The sequence below is a fragment of the Gigantopelta aegis genome, chromosome 6, assembly GCF_016097555.1.
Source record: "Gigantopelta aegis isolate Gae_Host chromosome 6, Gae_host_genome, whole genome shotgun sequence".
NCBI classification, from domain to species: Eukaryota; Metazoa; Mollusca; class Gastropoda; order Neomphalida; family Peltospiridae; genus Gigantopelta; species Gigantopelta aegis.
In genome coordinates this window covers 46,078,260-46,103,824 of record NC_054704.1, presented here as the reverse complement: position 1 = coordinate 46,103,824, position 25,565 = coordinate 46,078,260, and the positions used below count along the sequence as shown (strand labels likewise).

Here is a 25,565-nt window from a genome sequence, read left to right as displayed (position 1 = left end):
AACAAAATTCCGACGCCATACATAAACGTAAATAAATTGTGTTGAGTGAGTCGATAAAACATTTCCTATTGTAATTTTATTCAAATATGTCATATGTTTGTAGATTAACCAAACTTAGTGGCTATTTTCACGGGTTGAACTACTAGAGTGTGCGACTTTCTGCCAGGGATAGGCAGTCTTTAGATAAGAAGCCAAGACAGCGAATTTGGATATCAAAGTGGCTTATCCCTCTAACCAAACAGGCCTCGGTGGCGTCGTGGTTAGGCCATCGGTCAACAGGCTGGTAGGTACTGGGTTCGGATCCCAGTCGAGGCATGGGATTTTTAATCCAGATACCGACTCCAAACCCTGAGTGAGTGCTCCGCAAGGCTCAATGGGTAGGTCTCAACCACTTGCACCGACCTGTGATCCATAACTGGTTCAACAAAGGCCATGGTTTGTGCTATCCTGCCTTTGGGAAGCGCAAATAAAAGATCCCTTGCTGCTAATCGGAAAGAGTAGCCCATGTAGTGGCGACAGCGGGTTTCCTTTCAAAATCTGTGTGGTCCTTAACCATATGTCTGACGCCATATAACCGTAAATAAAATGTGTTGAGTGCGTCGTTAAATAAAACATTTCTTTCTTTCTCCCTCTAACCTAAACGAGCAGCATTACTCTAAAATACGGTGAGGGACGTAGCCCAGTGGTACAGCGCTCGCTCGATGTGCGGTCGGTGTGAGATTGATCCCCGTCGGTGACCCCATTGCTCTATTTCTCTTTCCAGCCAGTGCACCATGGCTGGTATATCAAAGGCCGTGGTATGTACTAACCTGTCTGTGGGATGCTGCATATAAAAGATCCCTTGCTGCTAATCGAAAAGAGTAGCCCATGAAGTGGTGACAGCAGGATTCCTCTCTCAATATCTCTATGGTCCGTAAACATATGTCTGACGCCATATAACCGTAAGTAAAATGTGCTGAGTGCGTCGTTAAATAAAACATTTCTTTCTTTCTTTCTTCCTCTAAAATACAAACAGTTCGCTGTTTGATATATTATCCTATGCACATGGCTCTGCGTCTTCAGGTGTCCCTCTGTTTATGGAAGCCATAGAAAGTTTGTTTGCGCCTGTACTGGTTTCGCACCCTAAATGTGGCAATCTTCCCAAAGACGGAGTTTCGTCCATATATTGTGGTCAAGATCACCTCTCCTCTGTAGACAATGCATCCAACAGCGATTCATGGTTGCATACCATCACGACAATCAAAACATCTTTTGGAGTCGGTCGTGTGCAATGATACGGTATGAGAGATTCGTAATCGTCACATATAATGAATGAATGAATGAATGAATGAATGAATGAATGGATGAATGTTTAACGACACCCCAGCCCAAAATCACATATATTACGGCTTCTATTTCACACTTTAAACATTGTATATTGTTTTGGTGTGTTATTGGCGAGTAGATTAACGCTATTGTCGTCATATTTCCGAGGTCGAAGTCCCTTTAACTACATATAAAAATTAAAATAAATAGCAATAAAACCTATCGAAAAAACACCCACCCCAAAACGTAAAGCTATCATTATATCATTTGCTTTTGGGCTTCTTTTTTTTGTTCGTTCATTATAAAACATAAAGCTAAAAATCAAGATTTTCCCAGAATATATTTTTGGTAAACAGCAGATGCCGTAGTGTAATGTCTGAAATTGGTAAAGTATCAAATTATGACATACACCAAAACTGATTTTTTTTTTTTCAAAATTAAAACCTTAAAGGCATATTGTCACAGACCACTTACCTATTTAATGCTCTGACAAAGTATTACCTGAACAAAAATAATTTGATTTGTCCCTAAATGTACTTTATTGAACCATCTTCATAACCACCATACTTCATTTATTAATGATATTTTGTAAAAATAATAATTGAATTATGGCAACGGTCCATAATTCAAAAACTAAAATTGCCGAGAGGGTTGACATGGATTTCACTCCATCATGGTTTAGTTAAGGTAATGCAATAGCTAGATTTGGTTTCCAACAATTAATGTAATTTTTATTTATTATCCATTTTTAGATAAATAAGGTCCTTAAATCCGTGACAGTATGCCTTTAATAAAAAAGCCAAACTTTATTCTTCCAGATTGTTAATATTTTAAATTATGAATACTTAACAAAGAAAAGGCTACTCTTCTTACTTGAAATGACTTAACTCCATCGTGGTGACATTAACAAGGTTGACGAAACAAGACCTTTCGCAAACGGCAACTAGACAGAAGACGATGGCCACCATAAATATCCTCACCATCTTTCCAGCTAACGAAGAAAGCAAGACTAACGCTAAGTGTCTTATAGTGATCTAGAGGTCTTAAATACCAATGTCGATGAAAATGGGATCCGAGCCAGACAAAAGATCAGTGCACGTTGTTACGTGGTATCATGCTAGATGAAGTGCAGTCTGTCACACTAAATAGACAGTAACTATGGTACTGCAACCTATTATCAATGTTCTTACAAGTATGTTGTCTCTTGGATGGTGGCCATGGACTTGCAGAGAAATACATAGTCTGTCAGAAAGATGATCATTATTTCGAGTATGAATACGGAATACTTTTTTTTAAAAGGACTAACTATTACCTTTGAGTTAGTCATCGATCAAAGACAAATTTAGAACGTAAGAAATTACTGATTTAGTTGGGTTTGGGTTTGGGGTTTTTTATCGATTTAAAAAAAATATATATCTTGCTTAAATTAAAAAAGAGAAAAAATATCTACCACGGGCCGGGTGACCCCCAAAACTCAAACGACAGGTCCATCCCATTGATGGTGCATTTTCAATGTAAGTTAACAATCTGTTAATTGCTTTTGTAATTAAATAATATATAACATATATGTTATACATGTGCATTTGATAATTGCGGATATAAATGCTGGTTTTACTGTCTCCAATATATCAGCTACCCACACGTTAACATTTTATACGGCACAAATCACGAACTTCAATCATAAATCGATTGTGTGGCAATAAATTAATGAATGAATAACTGAGTGCTTAACGACACCCCCGCACAAAAATACACATCGATTATTAAGTGTCAAACAAAGGTAAGGACACTAACATGATTATTTTCATTAAAAATAAAAATAATTATAGAATTTTAGAAAAAAAAACAATTCAGTATGTCAAGTATACCCTTTGGGTCCACTAAGGGAGATCGATCTTAGGACACATGCCACTTCAGGCGAATGGTCCACCACTGTGCTACATCCCGCGTTTCCTCTGTGGACGGGATATACAATTATCACCGTACCGCTTGTTTCTCCGTTGTACACTTACTGGCACGCTAAACACAGCTATTACTGTTGTGTTATCTCATAATTATCCTATGATGTGACACACCAGGACACTTTTCTATTAACCCATCCAGCTGTTATGTCAATAAATCCCATTAGCGGCGCCTTCTTTGAATATAAATAATAATATACTTTATTTGAGTCAAATCCTTGAACGAAAGCGGTAAGATTAAATATTGCAGAAAACGTAAAAACTAAAATAAAACTATAAAAAAAAGAAGTAAAAAAATAATAATAAATAACAATAATATATTCTCTCTCTTTGTTCTTCTTCTCTCTCTCTCTCTCTCTCTCTCTCTCTCTCTCTCTCTCTCTCTCTCTCTCTCTCTCTCTCTCTCTCTCTCTCTCTCTGTGTGTGTCTCTGTGTGTTTGTGTGTGTGTGTGTGTGTGTGTGTGTGTGTGTGCGTGCGTGTGTGTGTGTGTGTGTGTCTGTTTGTTTTTGTTTTTGTTTTGTTACACCAGTAGGAAAGCACTGGCTGGAAAAAGAAATAGCCCGACCTCCAATTAGGCGAGCGCATTACAACTGGGACCGGCCTCGGTGGCGCCGTGGTTAGGCCATCGGTCTACAGGCTGGTAGGTACTGGGTTCGGATTCCAGTCGAGGCATAGGTTTTTTAATCCAGATACCGACTCCAAATTCTGAGTGAGTGCTCCGCAAGGCTCAATGGGTAGGTGTAAAACACTTGCACCGACCAGTGATCCATAACTGGTTCAACAAAGGCCATGGTTTGTGATACCCTGCCTATGGGAAGCGCAAATAAAAGATCCCTTGCTGCCTGTTGTAAAAGAGTAGCCTATGTGGCGACAGCGGGTTTCCTCTACAAATCTGTGTGGTCCTTAACCGTATGTCTGACGCCATATAACCGTAAATAAAATGTGTTGAGTGCATCGTTAAATAAAAACATTTCTTTCTTACAACTTGGCTATATCCCACGAGAGTACGTGCGCCAAGCATAGCGAAGACTATTCGCAGGTAAGCCCCTATAGGGTGTATACCATCAAATCAAATCCTATAGACAACCATAGTAACATGTGTGACTAAAACTCCTATCTGCAGCATATCAATCAACATATACACCACGGATATAAATACTACCATCCCTGGCCCTTAAAGCGAATTAGAAATCATGTGAGTCATGCTGCTCATTTCATACATGTGTCAAGCACAAGGCTATTTGACACAATGGTACTAGATGAAATAAAATTGACTAAATTTGTTTCATACACATCCGTTGATAAGAACATTATTCGTTATTTTTTATAACAAATACTTGTTGGCACAAGTACGTGCGATCATATTTTACAAACATACGACTGGCAACACCTAGGTGATGACCAGGTCATCAATGTTATACGATCTAATGGAAAATCACGGTAGAAAGCGATCACTAGATGTGACGTACAATGAACCTGAAATTGACTTGTCTGTGACACACAAGTTAACTTTAAACGCTAGGGCTGTAAATGTATTTTAAAACTTTTTTCTGAATATAAGTAAGAAATAGAATACTACATTCGCTTACAACTCGTTGCTTAAAAATGTACCCATATCGATTTCGCTCGTTAGATACCGTTTTAAACAACTCGTTGTAAGTTAAACAGTATCTTAACGGCCGCTAATGTAGTATTCACTATTTACAACCAACACACTCACATTTATCACCAATCACAGGACTTGTGGTATTAACTGCCCTATCAAAAGTTGACGCAGCCGGAAGTTATTTGGTTTAGTACTACCATTACATCACTTTCGTTATTACAATCTGTGGATCTGCTATAAAGCTGTTTTAATGTAAATACTGCCAAACTATTTTTAGTTTATGATCATGGCCTTGTGTACCCTTCAACGATCAACAGCATGTGATGATTTCTGGAACAGTCTTTAATGAGAGGAACCTAATCACAGACGAGTAATGAAGACACTGGGCGGTGTTCCACAATAAATATCTACACGTGTAGAGTCCCCACGCGTTACTATCTCTGTACACATGCTTTCAACGTCAATGGATACAATTTACCCAACAGTAAAAATATCAATACATTACTGGTACATGTTAAACCTTGTCTCAATCTTACGCTCGCTAAACGCCAAAGCTGTCGGATATATAAATCATTCCACCTGATAAGTGGCTTCTGAGGCTGTACTCGGCAACTTTCGAAAGAACCAGATCTTGTTGGGAGTAAGACTGGGGAGAACCCAAAGGACAGGACGTACGGTTTAGGATCGATCCCGGTTAGTGGGCCCGTTAATCTATTTCTCGTTCTAGCCAGTGAACCACGACTGGTTTATCAAAGGCTGTGGTATGTTTTATCCTGTATGTAGGATGGTGCATAATGGAAATATGTAGCGGGTTTCTTCTCTAAGACCAGATGTCAAAATTACCAAATCTGAGATATCCATCTAATAGCCGATGATTAATTAATATATTTGCTCTAGTAGTGTCGTTAAACAAAACAAACTTTAAAGTGATAGGTCTTAGTTTTTAAATACTACGACGTATTTTTCACTAGGAAAGCCGTTTTGATAATTTAAATTAAAGTACGTACATTTTATTATTCAGAATATTATTTTTCGAACAATTGATGTGGTTCTGATCTATTGCAGAACATTGAAAATGTGTATTTTTATATTATAATTCTGTATCTACTTGATTTATTCATGACATATCCTTACAATATGTATTACCGTGCAGGTATTTTAACAAATGCATTTTTGTCTTATCTATATCTAAGATTAGAAAAGTAAGATAAATCGAAGAATGGAGAGAAAAAGTCTTTGTTCATTTTAAATAACGCAACTTGTTAAAAATATTAGTTAGCTGATGAGGAATCTACAACCAATTTGTATTTCAATTCACGATGATACTGATTTTGGTTTTTTAAAGTTGTCTGTCGTAGATGGAAGAAAATATGTTGGCCGGGAAAATAAACATTATTTTCCTGTATGTAGATGGTGCATAATGGAAATATCTAGCGGGTTTCTTCTCTAAGACCAGATGTCAAAATTACCAAATCTGAGATATCCATCTAATAACCGATGATTAATTAATATATTTGCTCTAGTAGTGTCGTTAAACAAAACAAACTTAAAGAGACAGACCTTAGTGTTTAAATAATACGACGTATTTTTCACTATTGAAGCCGTTTTGATAATTTAAATTAGAAGTACGTACATTTTATTATTCAGAATATTAATTTTCGAACAATTGATGTGGTTCTGATCATCCAGGTTTCTGTAATACCCCTAAATGCATTTTTCATAATTCTAAAAATGCACGTTCGTCTGAGAAGTAATTGTTATCGAGACAAGCTCTAGTTGTTGTTAAACGAAACGCTATTTCCCAGTTTAAACATCACAGACTTTAGCTTTTCTGTGTTATAACTTTATGCGAATATGATATTGTTTAGCAGGTTTGTGGATTAACTAAACTTAGTTCCTATTTTCACACGGGTTAACACTAAAGTCTGCCCCTTTAAAAAAATTTTATAAACATCCATTGACAACTGACGGATCTGCCAAGAAGAAACCTTTAGGGAATATTATTTTTGTGTTTATTTGCTTTTTAAAAAAAAATGTAATCATAACTGCTACCTCAAAAAGTGCATTGCTGGCAATGTTAGATTGGAAATAACTAAATCATTACCTTACAGGTTTTTTAACAAACAGCTACATGCATGTTTGCCTTATCTATACTTGAGCTTAGAAAAGTAAGATAAATCAAAGCATGGAGAGAGAAAAATCTTCGTTCATTTTAACTAACGTAAGCTGTTAAAAATATTACTGTTAGTTGAATCTTCAGCCAGTTTGTATTTCGATTCATGAGAATATTGATTTTTTTAATGTCGTCAGTCGTAGATGGAAGAAAATATGTTGGGCGGGAAAATAAATATGCTTAGTATGCCAAGTAAATATATTGTTATTTCTAATCTAGTGCAACTAATGGGAAAAATGTAGTGGGTTTCCTCTCTAAGACTATATATCAAAATTACGAAGTCTTTTATATCCAATAGCTGATGATTAATATTATAAATATATTTGCTCTAGTGGTGTCGTTAAACAAAACAAACTAACTCTTTTTATAAACATTCATTAACAACTGCTAACAAGAAACTTTTACGGAAGATATTTTTTGTATTCAGTTGCTTTTTAAAAAATGTAATCACAATTGCTACCTAAAAATGTGCGTTCCTGGCAATATTAGACTGGAGATATCTAAATCATTACCGTGCAGGTATCTTTTAAATTATTATTATTACCCCCAGATCAAACAGACAATGTCAAGGTTGGGGAGCCTTGAATCATTGCCTTACGATCTATTGCAGAGCATTGAAAATGTGTATTTTTATATTATAATTCTGTATCTACTTGATTTATTCATGACATATCCTTACAATATGTATTACCGTGCAGGTATTTTAACAAATGCATTTTTGTCTTATCTATATCTAAGATTAGAAAAGTAAGATAAATCGAAGAATGGAGAGAAAAAGTCTTTGTTCATTTTAAATAACGCAACTTGTTAAAAATATTAGTTAGCTGATGAGGAATCTACAACCAATTTGTATTTCAATTCACGATGATACTGATTTTGGTTTTTTAAAGTTGTCTGTCGTAGATGGAAGAAAATATGTTGGCCGGGAAAATAAACATTATTTTCCTGTATGTAGATGGTGCATAATGGAAATATCTAGCGGGTTTCTTCTCTAAGACCAGATGTCAAAATTACCAAATCTGAGATATCCATCTAATAACCGATGATTAATTAATATATTTGCTCTAGTAGTGTCGTTAAACAAAACAAACTTAAAGAGACAGACCTTAGTGTTTAAATAATACGACGTATTTTTCACTATTGAAGCCGTTTTGATAATTTAAATTAGAAGTACGTACATTTTATTATTCAGAATATTAATTTTCGAACAATTGATGTGGTTCTGATCATCCAGGTTTCTGTAATACCCCTAAATGCATTTTTCATAATTCTAAAAATGCACGTTCGTCTGAGAAGTAATTGTTATCGAGACAAGCTCTAGTTGTTGTTAAACGAAACGCTATTTCCCAGTTTAAACATCACAGACTTTAGCTTTTCTGTGTTATAACTTTATGCGAATATGATATTGTTTAGCAGGTTTGTGGATTAACTAAACTTAGTTCCTATTTTCACACGGGTTAACACTAAAGTCTGCCCCTTTAAAAATTTTTTATAAACATCCATTGACAACTGACGGATCTGCCAAGAAGAAACCTTTAGGGAATATTATTTTTGTGTTTATTTGCTTTTTAAAAAAAAATGTAATCATAACTGCTACCTCAAAAAGTGCATTGCTGGCAATGTTAGATTGGAAATAACTAAATCATTACCTTACAGGTTTTTTAACAAACAGCTACATGCATGTTTGCCTTATCTATACTTGAGCTTAGAAAAGTAAGATAAATCAAAGCATGGAGAGAGAAAAATCTTCGTTCATTTTAACTAACGTAAGCTGTTAAAAATATTACTGTTAGTTGAATCTTCAGCCAGTTTGTATTTCGATTCATGAGAATATTGATTTTTTTAATGTCGTCAGTCGTAGATGGAAGAAAATATGTTGGGCGGGAAAATAAATATGCTTAGTATGCCAAGTAAATATATTGTTATTTCTAATCTAGTGCAACTAATGGGAAAAATGTAGTGGGTTTCCTCTCTAAGACTATATATCAAAATTACGAAGTCTTTTATATCCAATAGCTGATGATTAATATTATAAATATATTTGCTCTAGTGGTGTCGTTAAACAAAACAAACTAACTCTTTTTATAAACATTCATTAACAACTGCTAACAAGAAACTTTTACGGAAGATATTTTTTGTATTCAGTTGCTTTTTAAAAAATGTAATCACAATTGCTACCTAAAAATGTGCGTTCCTGGCAATATTAGACTGGAGATATCTAAATCATTACCGTGCAGGTATCTTTTAAATTATTATTATTACCCCCAGATCAAACAGACAATGTCAAGGTTGGGGAGCCTTGAATCATTGCCTTACGATCTATTGCAGAGCATTGAAAATGTGTATTTTTATATTATAATTCTGTATCTACTTGATTTATTCATGACATATCCTTACAATATGTATTACCGTGCAGGTATTTTAACAAATGCATTTTTGTCTTATCTATATCTAAGATTAGAAAAGTAAGATAAATCGAAGAATGGAGAGAAAAAGTCTTTGTTCATTTTAAATAACGCAACTTGTTAAAAATATTAGTTAGCTGATGAGGAATCTACAACCAATTTGTATTTCAATTCACGATGATACTGATTTTGGTTTTTTAAAGTTGTCTGTCGTAGATGGAAGAAAATATGTTGGCCGGGAAAATAAACATTATTTTCCTGTATGTAGATGGTGCATAATGGAAATATCTAGCGGGTTTCTTCTCTAAGACCAGATGTCAAAATTACCAAATCTGAGATATCCATCTAATAACCGATGATTAATTAATATATTTGCTCTAGTAGTGTCGTTAAACAAAACAAACTTAAAGAGACAGACCTTAGTGTTTAAATAATACGACGTATTTTTCACTATTAAAGCCGTTTTGATAATTTAAATTAGAAGTACGTACATTTTATTATTCAGAATATTAATTTTCGAACAATTGATGTGGTTCTGATCATCCAGGTTTCTGTAATACCCCTAAATGCATTTTTCATAATTCTAAAAATGCACGTTCGTCTGAGAAGTAATTGTTATCGAGACAAGCTCTAGTTGTTGTTAAACGAAACGCTATTTCCCAGTTTAAACATCACAGACTTTAGCTTTTCTGTGTTATAACTTTATGCGAATATGATATTGTTTTGCAGGTTTGTGGATTAACTAAACTTAGTTCCTATTTTCACGGGTTAACACTAAAGTCTGCCCCTTTAACATTTTTTTATAAACATCCATTGACAACTGACGGATCTGCCAAGAAGAAACTTTTAGGGAATATTATTTTTGTGTTCATTTGCTTTTAAAAAAAAATGTAATCATAACTGCTACCTCAAAAAGTGCATTGCTGCAATGTTAGATTGGAAATAACTAAATCATTACCTTACAGGTTTTTTAACAAATAGCTACATGCATGTTTGCCTTATCTATACTTGAGCTTAGAAAAGTAAGATAAATCAAAGCATGGAGAGAAAAAATCTTCGTTCATTTTAATTAACGCAAGCTGTTAAAAATATTACTGTTAGTTGAATCTTCAGCCAGTTTGTATTTCGATTCATGAGGATATTGATTTTTTTTAATGTCGTCAGTCGTAGATGGAAGAAAATATGTTGGGCGGGAAAATAAATATGCTTAGTATGCCAAGTAAATATATTGTTATTTCTAATCTAGTGCAACTAATGGGAAAAATGTAGTGGGTTTCCTCTCTAAGACTATATATCAAAATTACGAAGTCTTTTATATCCAATAGCTGATGATTAATATTATAAATATATTTGCTCTAGTGGTGTCGTTAAACAAAACAAACTAACTCTTTTTTATAAACATTCATTAACAACTGCTAACAAGAAACTTTTACGGAAGATATTTTTTGTATTCAGTTGCTTTTTAAAAATTGTAATCACAATTGCTACCTAAAAATGTGCGTTGCTGGCAATATTAGACTGGAGATATCTAAATCATTACCGTGCAGGTATCTTTTAAATTATTATTATTACCCCCAGATCAAACAGACAATGTCAAGGTTGGGGAGCCTTGAATCATTGCCTTACGATCTATTGCAGAACATTAAAAATGTGTATTTTTATGTTATAATTCTGTATCTACTTGATTTATTAATGACATGTCCTTACAATATGTATTACCGTGCAGGTATTTTAACAAATGCATGTTTGTCTTATCTATATCTAAGATTAGAAAAGTAAGATAAATCGAAGAATGGAGAGAAAAAGTCTTTGTTCATTTTAAATAACGCAAGCTGTTAAAAATATTACATTTAGCTGATGAGGAATCTACAACCAATTTGTATTTCAATTCACGATGATACTGATTTTTTTTTTTTTTTTAAAGTTGTCTGTCGTAGATGGAAGAAAATATGTTGGGTGGGAAAATAAAAATTCTTAGTATGCCAAGTAAATATATTTGTCATTTCTAATCTGGAGTTAAGGCTCAAATAGGATCGTTCTGTCCGATTATACATTTTGTTTTTCGAAATGCATTAGTTTCAACGAGAGAGTCTAGACGGAATACGTGCGATGCATGCGTCTAAAAACGCATTATGCCAGTTGCAATGAAATAATTGTATATGATTCATAAGCCCAAAACGAAAGCCGCAGAAACACCAGACGCAACAGTCACACCGCACGCATGCGACGCATCCAGTCTATATGAGCGGACGTAGCCCAGTGGAAACGCGCTCGCTTAATACGAGGTTGATCTACAATCGATCCCCGTCTGTGGGCCCATTGGGCTATATTTTGTTTCGTTCCAGCCAGTGTACCACGACTAGTATATTAAAGGCCGTGGTATGTGCTATTATGTCTGTGGGATAGTCAATATAATCGACCCCTTGTTACTAATGGGAAAATGTAGCGGGTTTCCTCTCTAAGACTATATGTCAAAATGACCAAATGTTTGACATCCAATAGCCGATGATTAATAAATCAATGTGTTCTAGTGGTGTCGTTAAACGTAAATCAAACTTTAACCTTTAGACAAAAGCGAGCCATGTCATCTGCGAGATGCTGCCTCTAAAGTAGATATCTAGTCAAAAGAGGTGTTCCCTGAGAAGAGTTAAGTATTCACCTGAAATACCTTATCGTCACTGCCGCCGTCATGTTGGTGGTGGTGACGTCAGGCGACTCGGTGGACTGCTCGGCTGGACTGTGGACAGTCAGACAGGTACATACCCACACGACGAGGTGAAGCACGAACTGAGTCCATTGCGTCCCATCCGCCTTCATTCTGACACGGCAAACCTGTTACCTGGAAACAGCAATAAGAATTAAAATCAGAACCTTCGCGTCTACCCCTCTGTCGAAAAAAGAAGAAGAGAAAAACACAAAAAGTGCTGTTCTCAGTTTAAAATTGGCCTTTTGTTTTTGTCTAATGATGTCAGGACAGTTTTTAATGTCAATGGATAAACCCTAACATAACCTCAGTAAACAAATCACTAACGGACAATCGCCAATCTCTTATTTCAAATGTGTTCAAAACCCCAAGTAATTTCATATTGAATTTATTACAAAACAGGGGCGGGACATAGCCCAGTGGTAAAGCGTTCGATTGATGCGCGGTCGGTCTAGGATCGATCCCCGTCGGTGGACCCATTGGGCTATTTCTCGTTCCAGCCAGTGCTCCACAACTGGTGTAACAAAGGTCGTGGTATGTACTATCTTCTCTGTGGGATGGTGCATATAAAAGATCCCTTGCTGCTAATCAAAACGAGTAGCCCATGAAGTGGCGACAGCGGGTTTCCTCTTTCAATATCTGTGTGGTCTTCATCCATATGTTTGACGCCATATAACCGTAAATAAAATGTGTTGAGTGCGTCGTTAAATAAATCATTTCCTTCCTTCCTTATTACAAAACAAGGACAACTAGTGGTCTTTGCACATGTTGTATAGGTAGACACCAACTTCTAGGAATTCTTGAAGAGTCTTGCGTGCCTGAAGCTGGCCATTACACCTATTATAAAAATCGCAACATCGCTTGTGTGAAAATTCACCGATCTCGTTTTGTAGCATACAACATAGCATCATCGCCTGAAGGGGACAGCAGTCAGTCTAGGGCCGAATTTAGCCACACTGAACAGAAAAAAATGTTTGTCTGAATGGTTTATGCACTTCCATTTAAACCACATGACCACTTCGGAGACCAGTCAAATCGTTTGTGAACGTTAGCATCGCTATCTTCCGCTGAACAGATGCTTGGATGGGGAAAAGTTAGTATGTCCCTTATAGAAGTAGTCGATATGGTCTTCCCATCTTTGATGATCTAGAAGACGTTCCATAGAGGGGATGCGGCTGGTGGTCATCTAGCCCTTCAGGTTTTCCTCTACGACCACGTGTAAAACATTACCAAGTGTTTGACACCAGATGATTAATACATCAATGTGCTATTAGTGGAATCATCAAATGATGTGCTGTCTTTGAGAAACTTCAGTCCTGTGAAGACGTCATCAAGGGACAGCAGAGCGAGGAGCTGAGCATGCTGCGTCCAACGAGCTTTGTACAGTAGACAAGCTGGTGATGGGGATTTGTTTACATTTGAAATAACACGTTGCAAGTATGTCCCATGGCGGTTTACCCCCGTTGTGTTTTGTCTCTGGAGGTTTTGTCCGTTGGAGTTTTTGTCCTTTGAGCTTTTGTCCTGGATTCAGGTTACTTAGCTTCGATACTTGTTTCACTTATTTAAAATAGGTACTGCCTTGAGAAAAATGGAATATCCTCATTACATTTCAACAAGATGCAGTAATAATGGAGTCATGGTTTTGTTGTTGTTGTTGTTTTGTTTTTGTTTGTTTTTTGTTGGGATTTTTTGTTTGTTTTGTTTTTTGTTGTTTGTTTTTTATTTGTTGGTTTTGTTGTTGGTTTGTTTTTGTTTTTGTTTGGGGGGTTTCTGGGGGGGTTGGGGAGGGGGAAGAAGGGCAGAGGGTTGTGGTTGTTGTTTGTCTTTTTGGGGGGTGGGTGGGAGTGTGGGATTAATCATAAACACGAATAATTAATATAAAATAAAAATGATATTCGGTAGGCTACATGGATAACATTACATGCTCCTTTTATGACAATCTAGTGTGTAAAATAATAATTTGCACTGAATAATATGTTAGTGTCCTCCACAGAACACGGTAAATCCGAGCTCTCTGTATTTTAAACGTACTTTGCCTTCGGAATAATTTGGGCAATATTTCTGTAAAATACTTAAATTTCCTTGCTTCAAATATTAATATATTCATATCCGTGTGTGCATTCAGACGTCTACTACCCCTGCGTGGGCTGTAACCTCACCGTGGTGCAGGGGTGTAACATTCTCTTTGAGAACGACCAATACAGCACAAAATTGAAGTTTTGAGTAAAATTCAGTATCCGTAAAATTCTGTCATATTTGTATTTTTGCACAGTTCTTTACACTGTTTTTGTTTGTCTTGAATTTTTATATTGATGTTGATCATCACTTTATTTATTTGCATTACCATAGTTTGACACCCAATAGCTGATGTATTTTTCGTGCTGGGGTGTCGTTAAACATTCATTCATTCATTCATTCATTCATTCAGACGTCTACTAAAGCTGTGAAAAGGTTTTTGGCTCCTGAACTGGCGCTCGCTATAGTGCCATGTCATAATTATTAGTGTGTCTATGTCACAGTGCGGTTATGTGTGATTATAGTGCGTTCGCGCGTGTTGTGTGTTGAGTGTGTGCATGCGTGTGTGTACTGTGTCTGTGCCAGTGTTTATGTGTTACAGTGCGTACGTGTGTGTGCGCGTGCATATTTTTAAGGTAAGAGTTGATCCATGCAGTGGTTTCCATGTTGACTAGAGTAACATTAAGTATATTCTTAACATAAAATCAGGAAACTGCCCTTAACTTGTTGTACATCTATAAATGTATCTCTCCCGTCAGTATGTAGTAAACATGTTTAGATTCAGATTGACTTGCAGTGACTATTGACTCCTGTATCGTGTGAAGCGCACACCTGTTGAATGCTCTATACACACCCACCTGTTGCCACTCCAATGTGCTACTTTACATTTATTCCACACGCTGTCGTATACTTCCTAGTTTTATTACTTTCATCACTTCGACCAACGGTTTACAGTGCATATTGTACACTAAAACGGTTGTGAAGAGTATAAAGCTTTGCCATGACGTTAAAATCTCAGACTATTAGTCTGTTTGTTTGTTTTGTTTAACGACACCACTAGAGTACATTGATTTATTAATCATCGGCTGTTGGATGTCAAACATTTGGTAATTTAACATATACAGTCTCTATTAGAGTCTTGACTCTAGACTAGGCCAGGTTTTATATAGGCTAAACCTTTCGAATTCTGCACCCTATTTTCAGTAGTTGATTAAAACAAATGTTTTATTGTGCAAAGAACAAAATTATTAGGCACAACTATATTAATTTAGGGGTCGTTAAACAATTAGATAACGCTCTAGGGGAAAGGGGAATCATGAGATGTTTTAAGAAACGTTATGGGGAGGGAGGACGGTGTTTGCCAAAAGTTACGTAGGCCTAACATTTAAACAAATAATTGTTTTATTTTTATTGTTAAATTAAAATGCTGCCAATCGTTGCAATTTCGTTATTTAACAGATGATTTTCTATCTATAATATTTTACTAAACCAAACACAGAATCTAATAAATACGTCATGACAGGGACATCTGAGGTGGATATTAACGAGGAGGGGGTATAGAATGCCATATTTTGAGTTACTTAATTGTTTAACCGCCTCTTACGAAGCCCACTCCTATACAATATAAGCGGAGACAATATTAGATAATACTGTATATATATTATTTATTGAGGAAAGACCCACATTATGTAGAAAAGAATGTTAGAAGAGAAAAAGCAATGTAAGAACGGACAAGCGAGTTTACACTTGAAGTCAAACACTGGTTATTAAATTCAGAATGATGTTGTCACAGACAGTACAGGACATACCACGATTCCTTTTATATATATATATATATATATATATATATATATAACTTTAACAAATCCACTAGCCCTGGATCCCTTGCTAGTGAATCTGTGGTCTGGGCTATTGGAAATGTTCAACTGTATTACCATAAGTAATTGTGCAATTTAGCCAAAACGTCAGTGAAGGTTGCGTTGAAAGATTGAAGCACCTTGGTGGATCCATTCGACTGATTGGGGTTTTTCCTCGTTCCAACCAGTGCACCATAACTGGTCAAAGGCCATGGTATGTGCTTTCCTGTCTGTGGAAAAGTGCATATAAACGATCCCTTGCTGCATTAGAAAAGAAATGTAGCGGGTTTACTCTGATGACTACGAGTCAGAATTACAAAATGTTTGACATCAAATAGCCGATGATAAATTTATCAATGTGCTCTAGTGGTGTCGTTAAAAAGAAACACTTTAAACTTTCTCCAACTTTTGACGATCATTGGCTACAGTAGTGGAGTAATGGTTCCTACAATACGTAGTAATAATACCTTGTCCTCTCATGGGCGTACATAGGATTTTGAAAAGGGGGCTTCCAATACATAGGATTTTGAAAAGGGGGGTTCCAAAATAGATTGCAGAGATATTGGGCATATATTTCTATGTTGAGTAAATATAATAATGTCAGATATCAATGTCAGATATATTAAATTGTAAAAAAAAGCGATTTCAGGGGGGTTCGGTCGAACCCGTCGAACCCCCACCCACCCACCCACCCCACCCTACCCCACCCCACCCCACCCCACCCCACCCCATGTACGCCCATGCCTCTACTACTGGCCTACTTTTGGCTCCTTAATTAGGAAGCCGTCACCTTTACACAGCATACGATTATAAATAGTTACCAGCTTCAAAAGAACACGTGTTTATTTTAAATTTACTTTATTTTTATTTATTTTTATTTTTTTTCAAGTTCGCTAATGTCAATAGTTCATAACTGACATTAACGGAAATTAAAAAAAAAAAAAACTTGACAAATTTCGTAATCGGTTAAGTAAGCTGATCGTTATATATCTGTCAGACCAATTACTAAATTATTGCAATTATCTTCATTTTCACCAATAACAGAAAATTAAGTGTCGCAATTATTTCCAAGCTAAAGTATCCATTTTCGGGTTTTCGCTGTATCTGTATCATTTAACTGCATTACCAGCGTTTTATTAATATTCACTTTCTATTAAATATTATTTTTTATTGTACACAATAATTGGTTACATTATGGTAAAAGAAACAAAGAAATGTTTTATTTAACGACGCACTCAACACATTTTATTTACGGTTATATGGCGTCAGACTTATGGTTAAGGACCACATAGATTTGGAGAGGAAACCCGCTGTCGCCACTACATGGGCTACTCTTTTCGATTAGCAGCAAGGGATCTTGTATATGCACCATCCCACAGAGAGGGTAGTACATACCACGGCCTTTGATATACCAGTCGTGGTGCACTGGTTGGAACGGGAAATAACTCAGTGGGCCCACCGACGGGGATCGATCCCAGACAGACTGCGCATCGAGCGAGCGCTTTACCACTGGGCTACGTCCCGCCCATTTATTTAACGACGCACTCAACATATTTCAATTGCGAAAACCACAATGATAATTAGAAAGAACAGCCTCTGTCGCCACTTCGTGGGATACTCTTCATCATACCACGGCATTTGTTACACCAGTTGTGGAGACCAAACAGTCCATCGACGGGGATCGACCCAAGATCGACCGCGCATCAGGCAACATCACGTCCTTTAGTGGTCAGAAGAAAGTTATATTGAGTCTTATAAATATACCGACCATGGCAGATAGCTGCGATGTGCGCCCAGGGCAGCGTGACTGAACGTTAATTGGATATAAATATGAAAATAAGTTCGAAACAAATAAACGAACAACTACCTTTATAGATCCGTTATCACAAATATCCATCTATCTATCTATCTATCTATCTATTTATCTCTATGTGTATATATATATATATATATTGTCACGGGGATCCTATAATACCCGTAACTGAATAAAACACAATTATCCAAATATGTTTCCTAACTGTATATCTATCAGATCTCTCTGTATCGGGCAGTGTATACCCGAGTAGCTCGGCTCTAGGTATGATCAGAGATAAGATCTTATATAAAGTATATGTAATATAGCACGTTTAGTTCACTAGAAAACACAATAAAACACAATACTCTTTGGAATCTGTATTAACCTTAAGCTGACAAATATATTTGCCGCAGTTAATTAATTAACAACAACAATAATAATAACAACCCAGAACTAATCACTTAATTAGTTAATCACTAGGTGTCTAGTTTACACAATATTCTAATCACTTCACTGTGATACAACACGCACACGTGTGATAATTGAGAAACGCTGCCAGGGGAACTGAATTAATAAAGGAATTACAACTCTATTCCTAACTGGTTAATTTTAAATTAACCTGTAACTACTCATTCAGTAACCTTGTAAGACAGACTTAATACTGGTACATCTTACCATAAAGACAATAACCTACAGTTTACCTAGGTCCTCTAGGATCACTGGTTAAGCTTTAATAATTTTAGACAGTGAAGCCTACAATTTACTTCGTCAGTTTACCGGAAACACTGTCTAAATAATATTGGTATAATACAGTATTAAAATATTTAAAGTCACATCAATCACATCAAGGTTATACAACAGAGCAGAAATAATATATTTACCATTCCGGACGGACAACGTTCCCCCTGGAAGCCTTCCTATGTTTCTCCCCGGTATCTCTAAATCCTATCTATTTATTACAAAAATCTGAGAGACAGCGAATATCGCCTGGGGTACAAGGCGGTACCGAATACCTACAAGTGATATTTCCACAGCGACCAAGACGGCAATTTTCTCTTAGATGGCCAGACTTACTGTCGCCTAGTTCGCCAAAATCCCCGGTCGTAAAACAGAACTCGCGGAGGTATTACGTAACTACTGGCCACATGGCCTCCGCAGCTGGTCTGGGTGTGTATTGGGAACAGCTCGACCACCGTCGCGCGGAGGTATTACGTAACAAAGTGCCCACCTAGTCTAAGTGCATATTGGGACTGCACACGGCCCTCTAAAACAATTAATATCGCCACAGGCGAAAAGAAATTAAGAGCATGTTCCGTCACATATATATAGATAGATAGATAGATAGATAGATAGATAGATGTTATAATATTTAAGATTTCTGAAGCGTTCGCCACCAACAACGTATCCTCACTTAATACATTAATACATATATCGAAAATTGTAATCAAATAGCTCCGGTATCTGAGCTCAGAGGAAAGTTTTTTATATTGAACCTTAATCCCACCTCCCCTATCCTCATCCCCCTTCTCTATGTCTGTCTGTCTGTCTGTCTGTCTGTCTGTCTCTCTCTCTCTCTCTCTCTCTCTCTCTCTCTCTCTCTCTCTCTCTCTCTCTCTCTCTCTCTCTCTCTCTCTCTCTCTCTCTCTCTCTCAAGTTTACTCACCTGTTATATTCACGATTTCGGAAGCGTTCGCCACCTGCAAACGTATCCTCACTATATACATTAATACAGATATCGAAAACTGTAATCAAATAGCTCAGGTATCTCAGTTACATGCATATTGTTAGGTTCACACTGTCAGACTCAGCGATAATATCAACAAACAGATCCTTTTCAACAGTGTTTTCTAAACATCCGTTCACGTTTTTAAGTCTTTTGCGGATCTTGAACGGCGAGCGCTGGGACCTTTTCAGCCGATGCAAAATACGATATAATTAAATACTATATAGTGTACCGAGACACGTGTGCGCAGTCTATGGTAAATTTTGCGCAGCTGCTGCCATTTTGGCCTTTTAACCTTTGTGGTTAAAGAAATAAGAAGAAAATAGAAAAAAAGAAAATGATATTAAACTTTATGTTCGAAGAAAGAAAGAAAGAAATGTTTTATTTAACGACGCACTCAACACATTTTATTTACGGTTATATGGCGTCAGACATATGGTTAAGGACCACACAGATTTTGAGAGGAAACCCGCTGTCGCTACTACATGGGCTACTCTTCCGATTGGCAGCAAGGGATCTTTTATTTGCGCTTCCCACAGGCAGGATAGCACAAACCATGGCCTTTGTTGAACCAGTTATGGATTACTGGTCAGTGCAAGTGGTTTACACCTACCCATTGAGCCTTGCGGAGCACTCACTCAGGGTTTGGAGTCGGTATCTGGATTAAAAATCCCATGCCTCGACTGGGATCCGAACCCAGTACCTACCAGCCTGTAGACCGATGGCCTACCACGACGCCACCGAGGCCGGTTTATGTTCGAAGTGTCATAAAGAGAATGATGTAAATGATATACATGTTTCTAAACTGTTTTTTGCTCAAGTTTCTATTACTGGGTTATAATGCCATGAATGTCGCAATGTTCTTTAAGGTACAAATATAATTCCATATTATATTATGTTACTACATGTTGTTATAAATGCACCATGAAGCATGTGCCGGTATATGAATACTGCATTTTCATTTCAACTTTGTTTCATGCTTATATCCACTTAAGGTTCAAGCACGCTGTCTGTTCAGGACAGTGGATTAATTGTTAGTGGTTAGTTAAAGAGAAGAGGGTGTAGTGGTCTAACACCTACCCATTAAAGCTCGCGCTGGGTGGGAGCCGGTGCCGGGCTGCGAACGCTGTACTTACCAGCCTTATGTCCGATGGCTTAACCACGACACCACCGAGGCCGGTATATGAATACCGCAAAACCTCTTTCAAAGTACTAACTGAAATTAGTGGAAGCTTTCGTGCCTTAATTTTGATTTCTTACACACCCGTTCGTGAGAACATAATTTGTTATTTTTGGTTACACATGATTTTTTACACATGTACGTGTGTTAACAATTTTAAGACATACGACTGGCTGCTCCTATGTGATGACCAGGTCACCAATGTATTTTTCGTGCTGTGGTGTCGTTAAACATTTATTCATTCATTACAATGCCATACACCCAATGAAAAAAACCCCAGAACGACCGAAATCGATTACACTGTGACGTATAGTTAACCTGACAATCATATATCTGTGAAGCGTAAGTTAACTACAAGTGACAGGGCTGTAAATAACATTTAGTCGAAAAAGATGTTAATATTTGCTTAAAACCTGTGACTTTTTACGATATGTAAGAAAGAGAATAATGCATTCGTTGTTTAAAAACGTATCAAAGTCGCTTTCGCTCGTTAGATACATTTTTTTTTAAACTTGTCGTAAGATAAATGGTATCTAATGGCCACTCATGCATCATTCTCTATATAACAGGATGCTGTTACACCACTCCCAATATCGCACAAAACTGTAGCGCTTTGTTTTACAGGTGCCCCATATATTTCAAGTACAAGGATACCTATTGCCCAGACACAATTCTTTAAAATACTGGCTGTATTAGCTGCTCTGTTAAATGTCACTTCGAACGTTGATCCGGCTAAGACATTAATTGCTATAGGGGTACCTATAACAAAACAAAATGATACAATCCGGAATTTTTTTTTTTTTAATTATTATGTACTATAGTCGACATCCTGGTAAAAGTTCATTATAGATTATAATGCACCGACTACTGTATTATCTCTTTATATAGATAAAACTCAATATAGATTATAATGGACCGACTACTGTATTATCTCTTTATATAGATAAAACTCATTATAGATTATAATGCACCGACTACTGTATTATCTCTTTATATAGATAAAACTCATTCGTGTATAGTTACATTATAATTAAACACTATCGCAGCTTGATAAACGCATTTAAGTGGCAGGTGACACATGGGAGAAATAAATAATGGAGTTCCGCCATATGTGGAACCAATATGACAATAAGCATTTATGCCGTATCTAATCCACAAAGCTATATTAAGAAATGTTATATTGCAGCACCGTGTATTTCCAAAGGTATATATAACTGGATATGGCAAAAGTCCCACAACCACCACCACACACAAAACAAACAAGATTAGGGGATTGAGTATTTTTCAGGGCAGAGACAATGTCTTCGGGGAAGATCGTTCTGATAACTGCAGTCGTGTATGTTGAATAATTATTTGGGGTTTATTGCTTAAGGTGTGTTAATTGCTTGCTAGTATATCAGTATATTGACCTGTCAAATACCCCTATCTCCAACCATATCTGTCTATAGTCTTTCCCACGGAGAACACATTTTTTCATACTGTGGCATTTACTACAAGTTATTTATTTCTGAGCAGATTGTTTTAAAAATTGCACACAAAAATAGTTTGTTTGTGGGTTTGGGTTTTTTTTGGGGGGAGGGGGGGGGTGTGTTTGGGTGTTTTTTTTTGGGGGGGTTGTTGTTGGGTTTTTTTTTTTTTTTTGGGGGGGGGGGGATTATTTCCAAAACACTTGTACTGTTTTTCTTAACTCAAACCAAACTAAAATCATTTACAAAAAAACATCTTTATTGAATGATGGGACGGATTATAGACCACCAGCAAGCCGACAGCAGAACGTTGACGAGTCTTGTATGAGTTTCATTTTATATTGCAATGTCCACAATATTACGACCTAAGAAAAAAGTATATAAAAAGTTATTACTATATGCGACCCAGCGTTTTTAAACTTTCACAACTTTTAACCACTGGAAATAATAAAGACCTAAACAATCTTGGGAAATACCTAATAACGGCAAATATAATAAGGAATCTTTAATTAATTAATAGAATTAAAAAAAATAGTGTAATTTTATAGTAATTTAATGAATAGTGAAATATAATTATTGTTATTTATAAGTATGTATTGATCATATAAATATTTTAATTCGATGTTACTTAATTATCTTATTGATTTTAATTAAGTAATTGAATGATTAATTATATTATTTATTATTATCCACCATTGTTTGTACATATTGTATATAGATGTATTTATATTTATGTTATTATTAATGCTGATAAGATGTAAATCTTAAGGCAATAAAGAACTTGGTATATATAAGTAACTAATAATATGACAAATGACGCAGTGTGAGGTAAAGTGAAGAGGTGATGACTGATTACTCTACATTTTGTTGGGGGGGGGGGGGGGGGTCCTGTTACATACAAGATTTATATGGATCTAAAGGCAACACCACACAATACGAATGACTCGTATGAAAACAGCCACGAGAACAACAGTTTGACAAGACAAACCTACGATTTCATCCGAGTCATCAGTAACTATGCAATTGGCTATTCTCGTGCGAGGGGCGAGACGTAGCCCAGTGGTAAAGCGCTCGCTCGATGCGCGGTCGGTCTAGGATCGATCCCCGTCGATGGGCCCATTGGGCTATTTCTCGTTCCAGCCAGTGCACCACGACTGGTATATCAAAGGCCTTGGTATGTACTATCCTGTCTGTGGGATGGTGCATATAAAAGATCCCTTGCTGCCAATCGAAAAGAGTAGCCCATGTGGTGACAGCGGGTTTCCTCTCTCAATATCGATGTGGTCCTTAACCATGTCTGACGCCATATAACCGTAAATAAAATGCGTTGAGTGTGTCGTTAATTAAAAACATTTCTTTCTTTCTTTCTCGTACGAAGCACTCGTGTGGCGTCGCTATAAGGGCACTTTGAAACGATTTTACGGCAAATTCCTTCCACCCTTCTCTCAACTATGCTTATTTGGTGTATGGAAATACAACAAGAGCAATATCATAGGGGTTAGTATAAAGTGCACACATAAACATTTGTATCCCCATAAGGGAAACATCACATAATTACACAAATGTTGCACGACCGGTATATCAAAGGTCGTGGTATGTGCTATCCTGTCTGTGGGATGGTGCATATAAAAGATCCCTTACTACTAATGGAAAAATGTAGCGGGTTTCCTCTCTAAGACTATATGTCATAATTACCAAATGTTTGACATCCATTAGCCGATGGTTAATAAATCAATGTGCTCTAGTGGTGTCGTTAAACAAAAACAAACAAACTTTACACAAATGTTGAAGCGTCTTGACAAAGAATGGAGAAGCACCATGGGTCAACAAGTTTGTCCAAAAACAGGACCTGTAGGCTACATACGATAAAACATTTCCGACACAACATGATATTTTCCTTATTGCGCCCCATTGTTGTTGTTGTTTTTTGTTTGTTTGTTGTTGGTTTTGGGGGATTTTCACCACAAAAATATACAATATAGAATACAGTGCTGATATATATTGATAAAATAAGCATGTAACAATAAAATAGATTATGCATTATAAAATGGTCTCATACGAATTAATATAAGTATTAACATAATTAATTTGTAAATCATTTCTATATATCCTGTAAATATAATGTACTCGTTATCATAAGTAATTCTGAAAAATAAATCTACCTTATACTTCATACAATTAGTTTTGTCCAACAATTCCACTTTTCTTCAAATTGGATTGTTCTGTTATTTATTTTGGAAATTTACCTATCTATATGATAATACGTGTTCAGACTATTCTGGAAGCCAGTAAAAGCCAGTTGTTGGCTTTTGCATTTTGATTTGTATATGTATTGTTTGGCAATTAGCAGTATTAAATTTATAATATTATCTGTTTTAGAATAGTTAGGGTTGCCTAAAACAATTGTTTGTGCAGTCACCTGAAGTCTGGTTTTAGTTTTTAAGAATATCCAGTTTATAACTGTATTCCAGAATGTGACACAAATGTTAAAGAGAGTGTTAGTTCCTAAGTTTAGGAGGTTCAAATAAATGACGAATAATTCAAAAGTAAAATAAAATTTGCCACCCTGTCCCCACACGAAAATTATGTATATTCGTATACCTCATACTATTATCATATCTGATTTCCATGTCTCTTGTCAATATTGAACTAAATGGCATAAGTGGCTACACGATACTTTTTTTCGTTCGCCTTGTTTGCACAAACGAGAGGTCCTTTTGTTCCGATTTACGTAGAATATACACTTCCGCAACTGATAGCTTAGCACCTTCGACTGATAACGTTTTTCAATCCACTTTTTAAACAAATGCAAATATTTATTTTCTGTGATAGAAAAGCTGTTTGAGGAAAAGATTTACTGCTCATCAGGCACTTACGGTGATGCACTGCGATCCTTTAAAATTGGATGCGTGCTATATCCTAGTTACCGATATGCTGTAACACGGGCTACACACCTTAATACGTTTTTTAAGTACATGGATAAATATTTGAAGTAAAAAACATTGGTGTTGTTATTTGCAATATGATCTTATCTTTGTTCACTGTGTACACAATTTATTTATCAAGTTTCGCACTTAAGACATTATTCAAATAATTATCTTTAAACTTCATTAATATATCAAACATATATAATATTGCTTTAACGACGCCTCTATAATAGTAAATAAATGGCATTGTATATTGCATTTAAGAAAAGGAAGAGGGACAGAGAGACAGACAGGCAGATGGATGGAACTCAGAAATTATTTAGTTGGTCATGTTCTAAGAGTCTGCTTAAATCTTTATTTCCGCTCTAAACGAAGTTAAACTATTAACGGTTTTCTGATGGTCCCTGGTCGGTTTCAAAAATATATTTTGTCGTCATATATAATATT

General features: G+C 36.2%; 1 protein-coding gene across 4 annotated transcripts in view; it reads right to left on the bottom strand.

The window, feature by feature from the left end:
- The window catches only part of LOC121376380 (glycine receptor subunit alpha-3-like), a 65,763-nt gene that overhangs the window by 16,234 nt on the left and 23,964 nt on the right, over positions 1-25,565 (bottom strand). Inside the window, exons 1-2 of one of the 4 annotated variants that reach the window (XM_041504226.1) lie at positions 19,486-19,672; positions 12,111-12,290 (exon numbers count right to left, since the gene is read on the bottom strand). In XM_041504226.1, coding sequence (XP_041360160.1) covers positions 12,111-12,268 — 158 coding nt within the window. In that variant the 5' untranslated portion in view covers positions 12,269-12,290; positions 19,486-19,672. Of the gene's footprint in view, positions 1-2,178; positions 2,270-12,110; positions 12,291-19,485; positions 19,673-25,565 lie in introns of those variants that run through there. The other 3 variants (XM_041504225.1, XM_041504227.1, XM_041504229.1) reach the window with 3 other exon arrangements.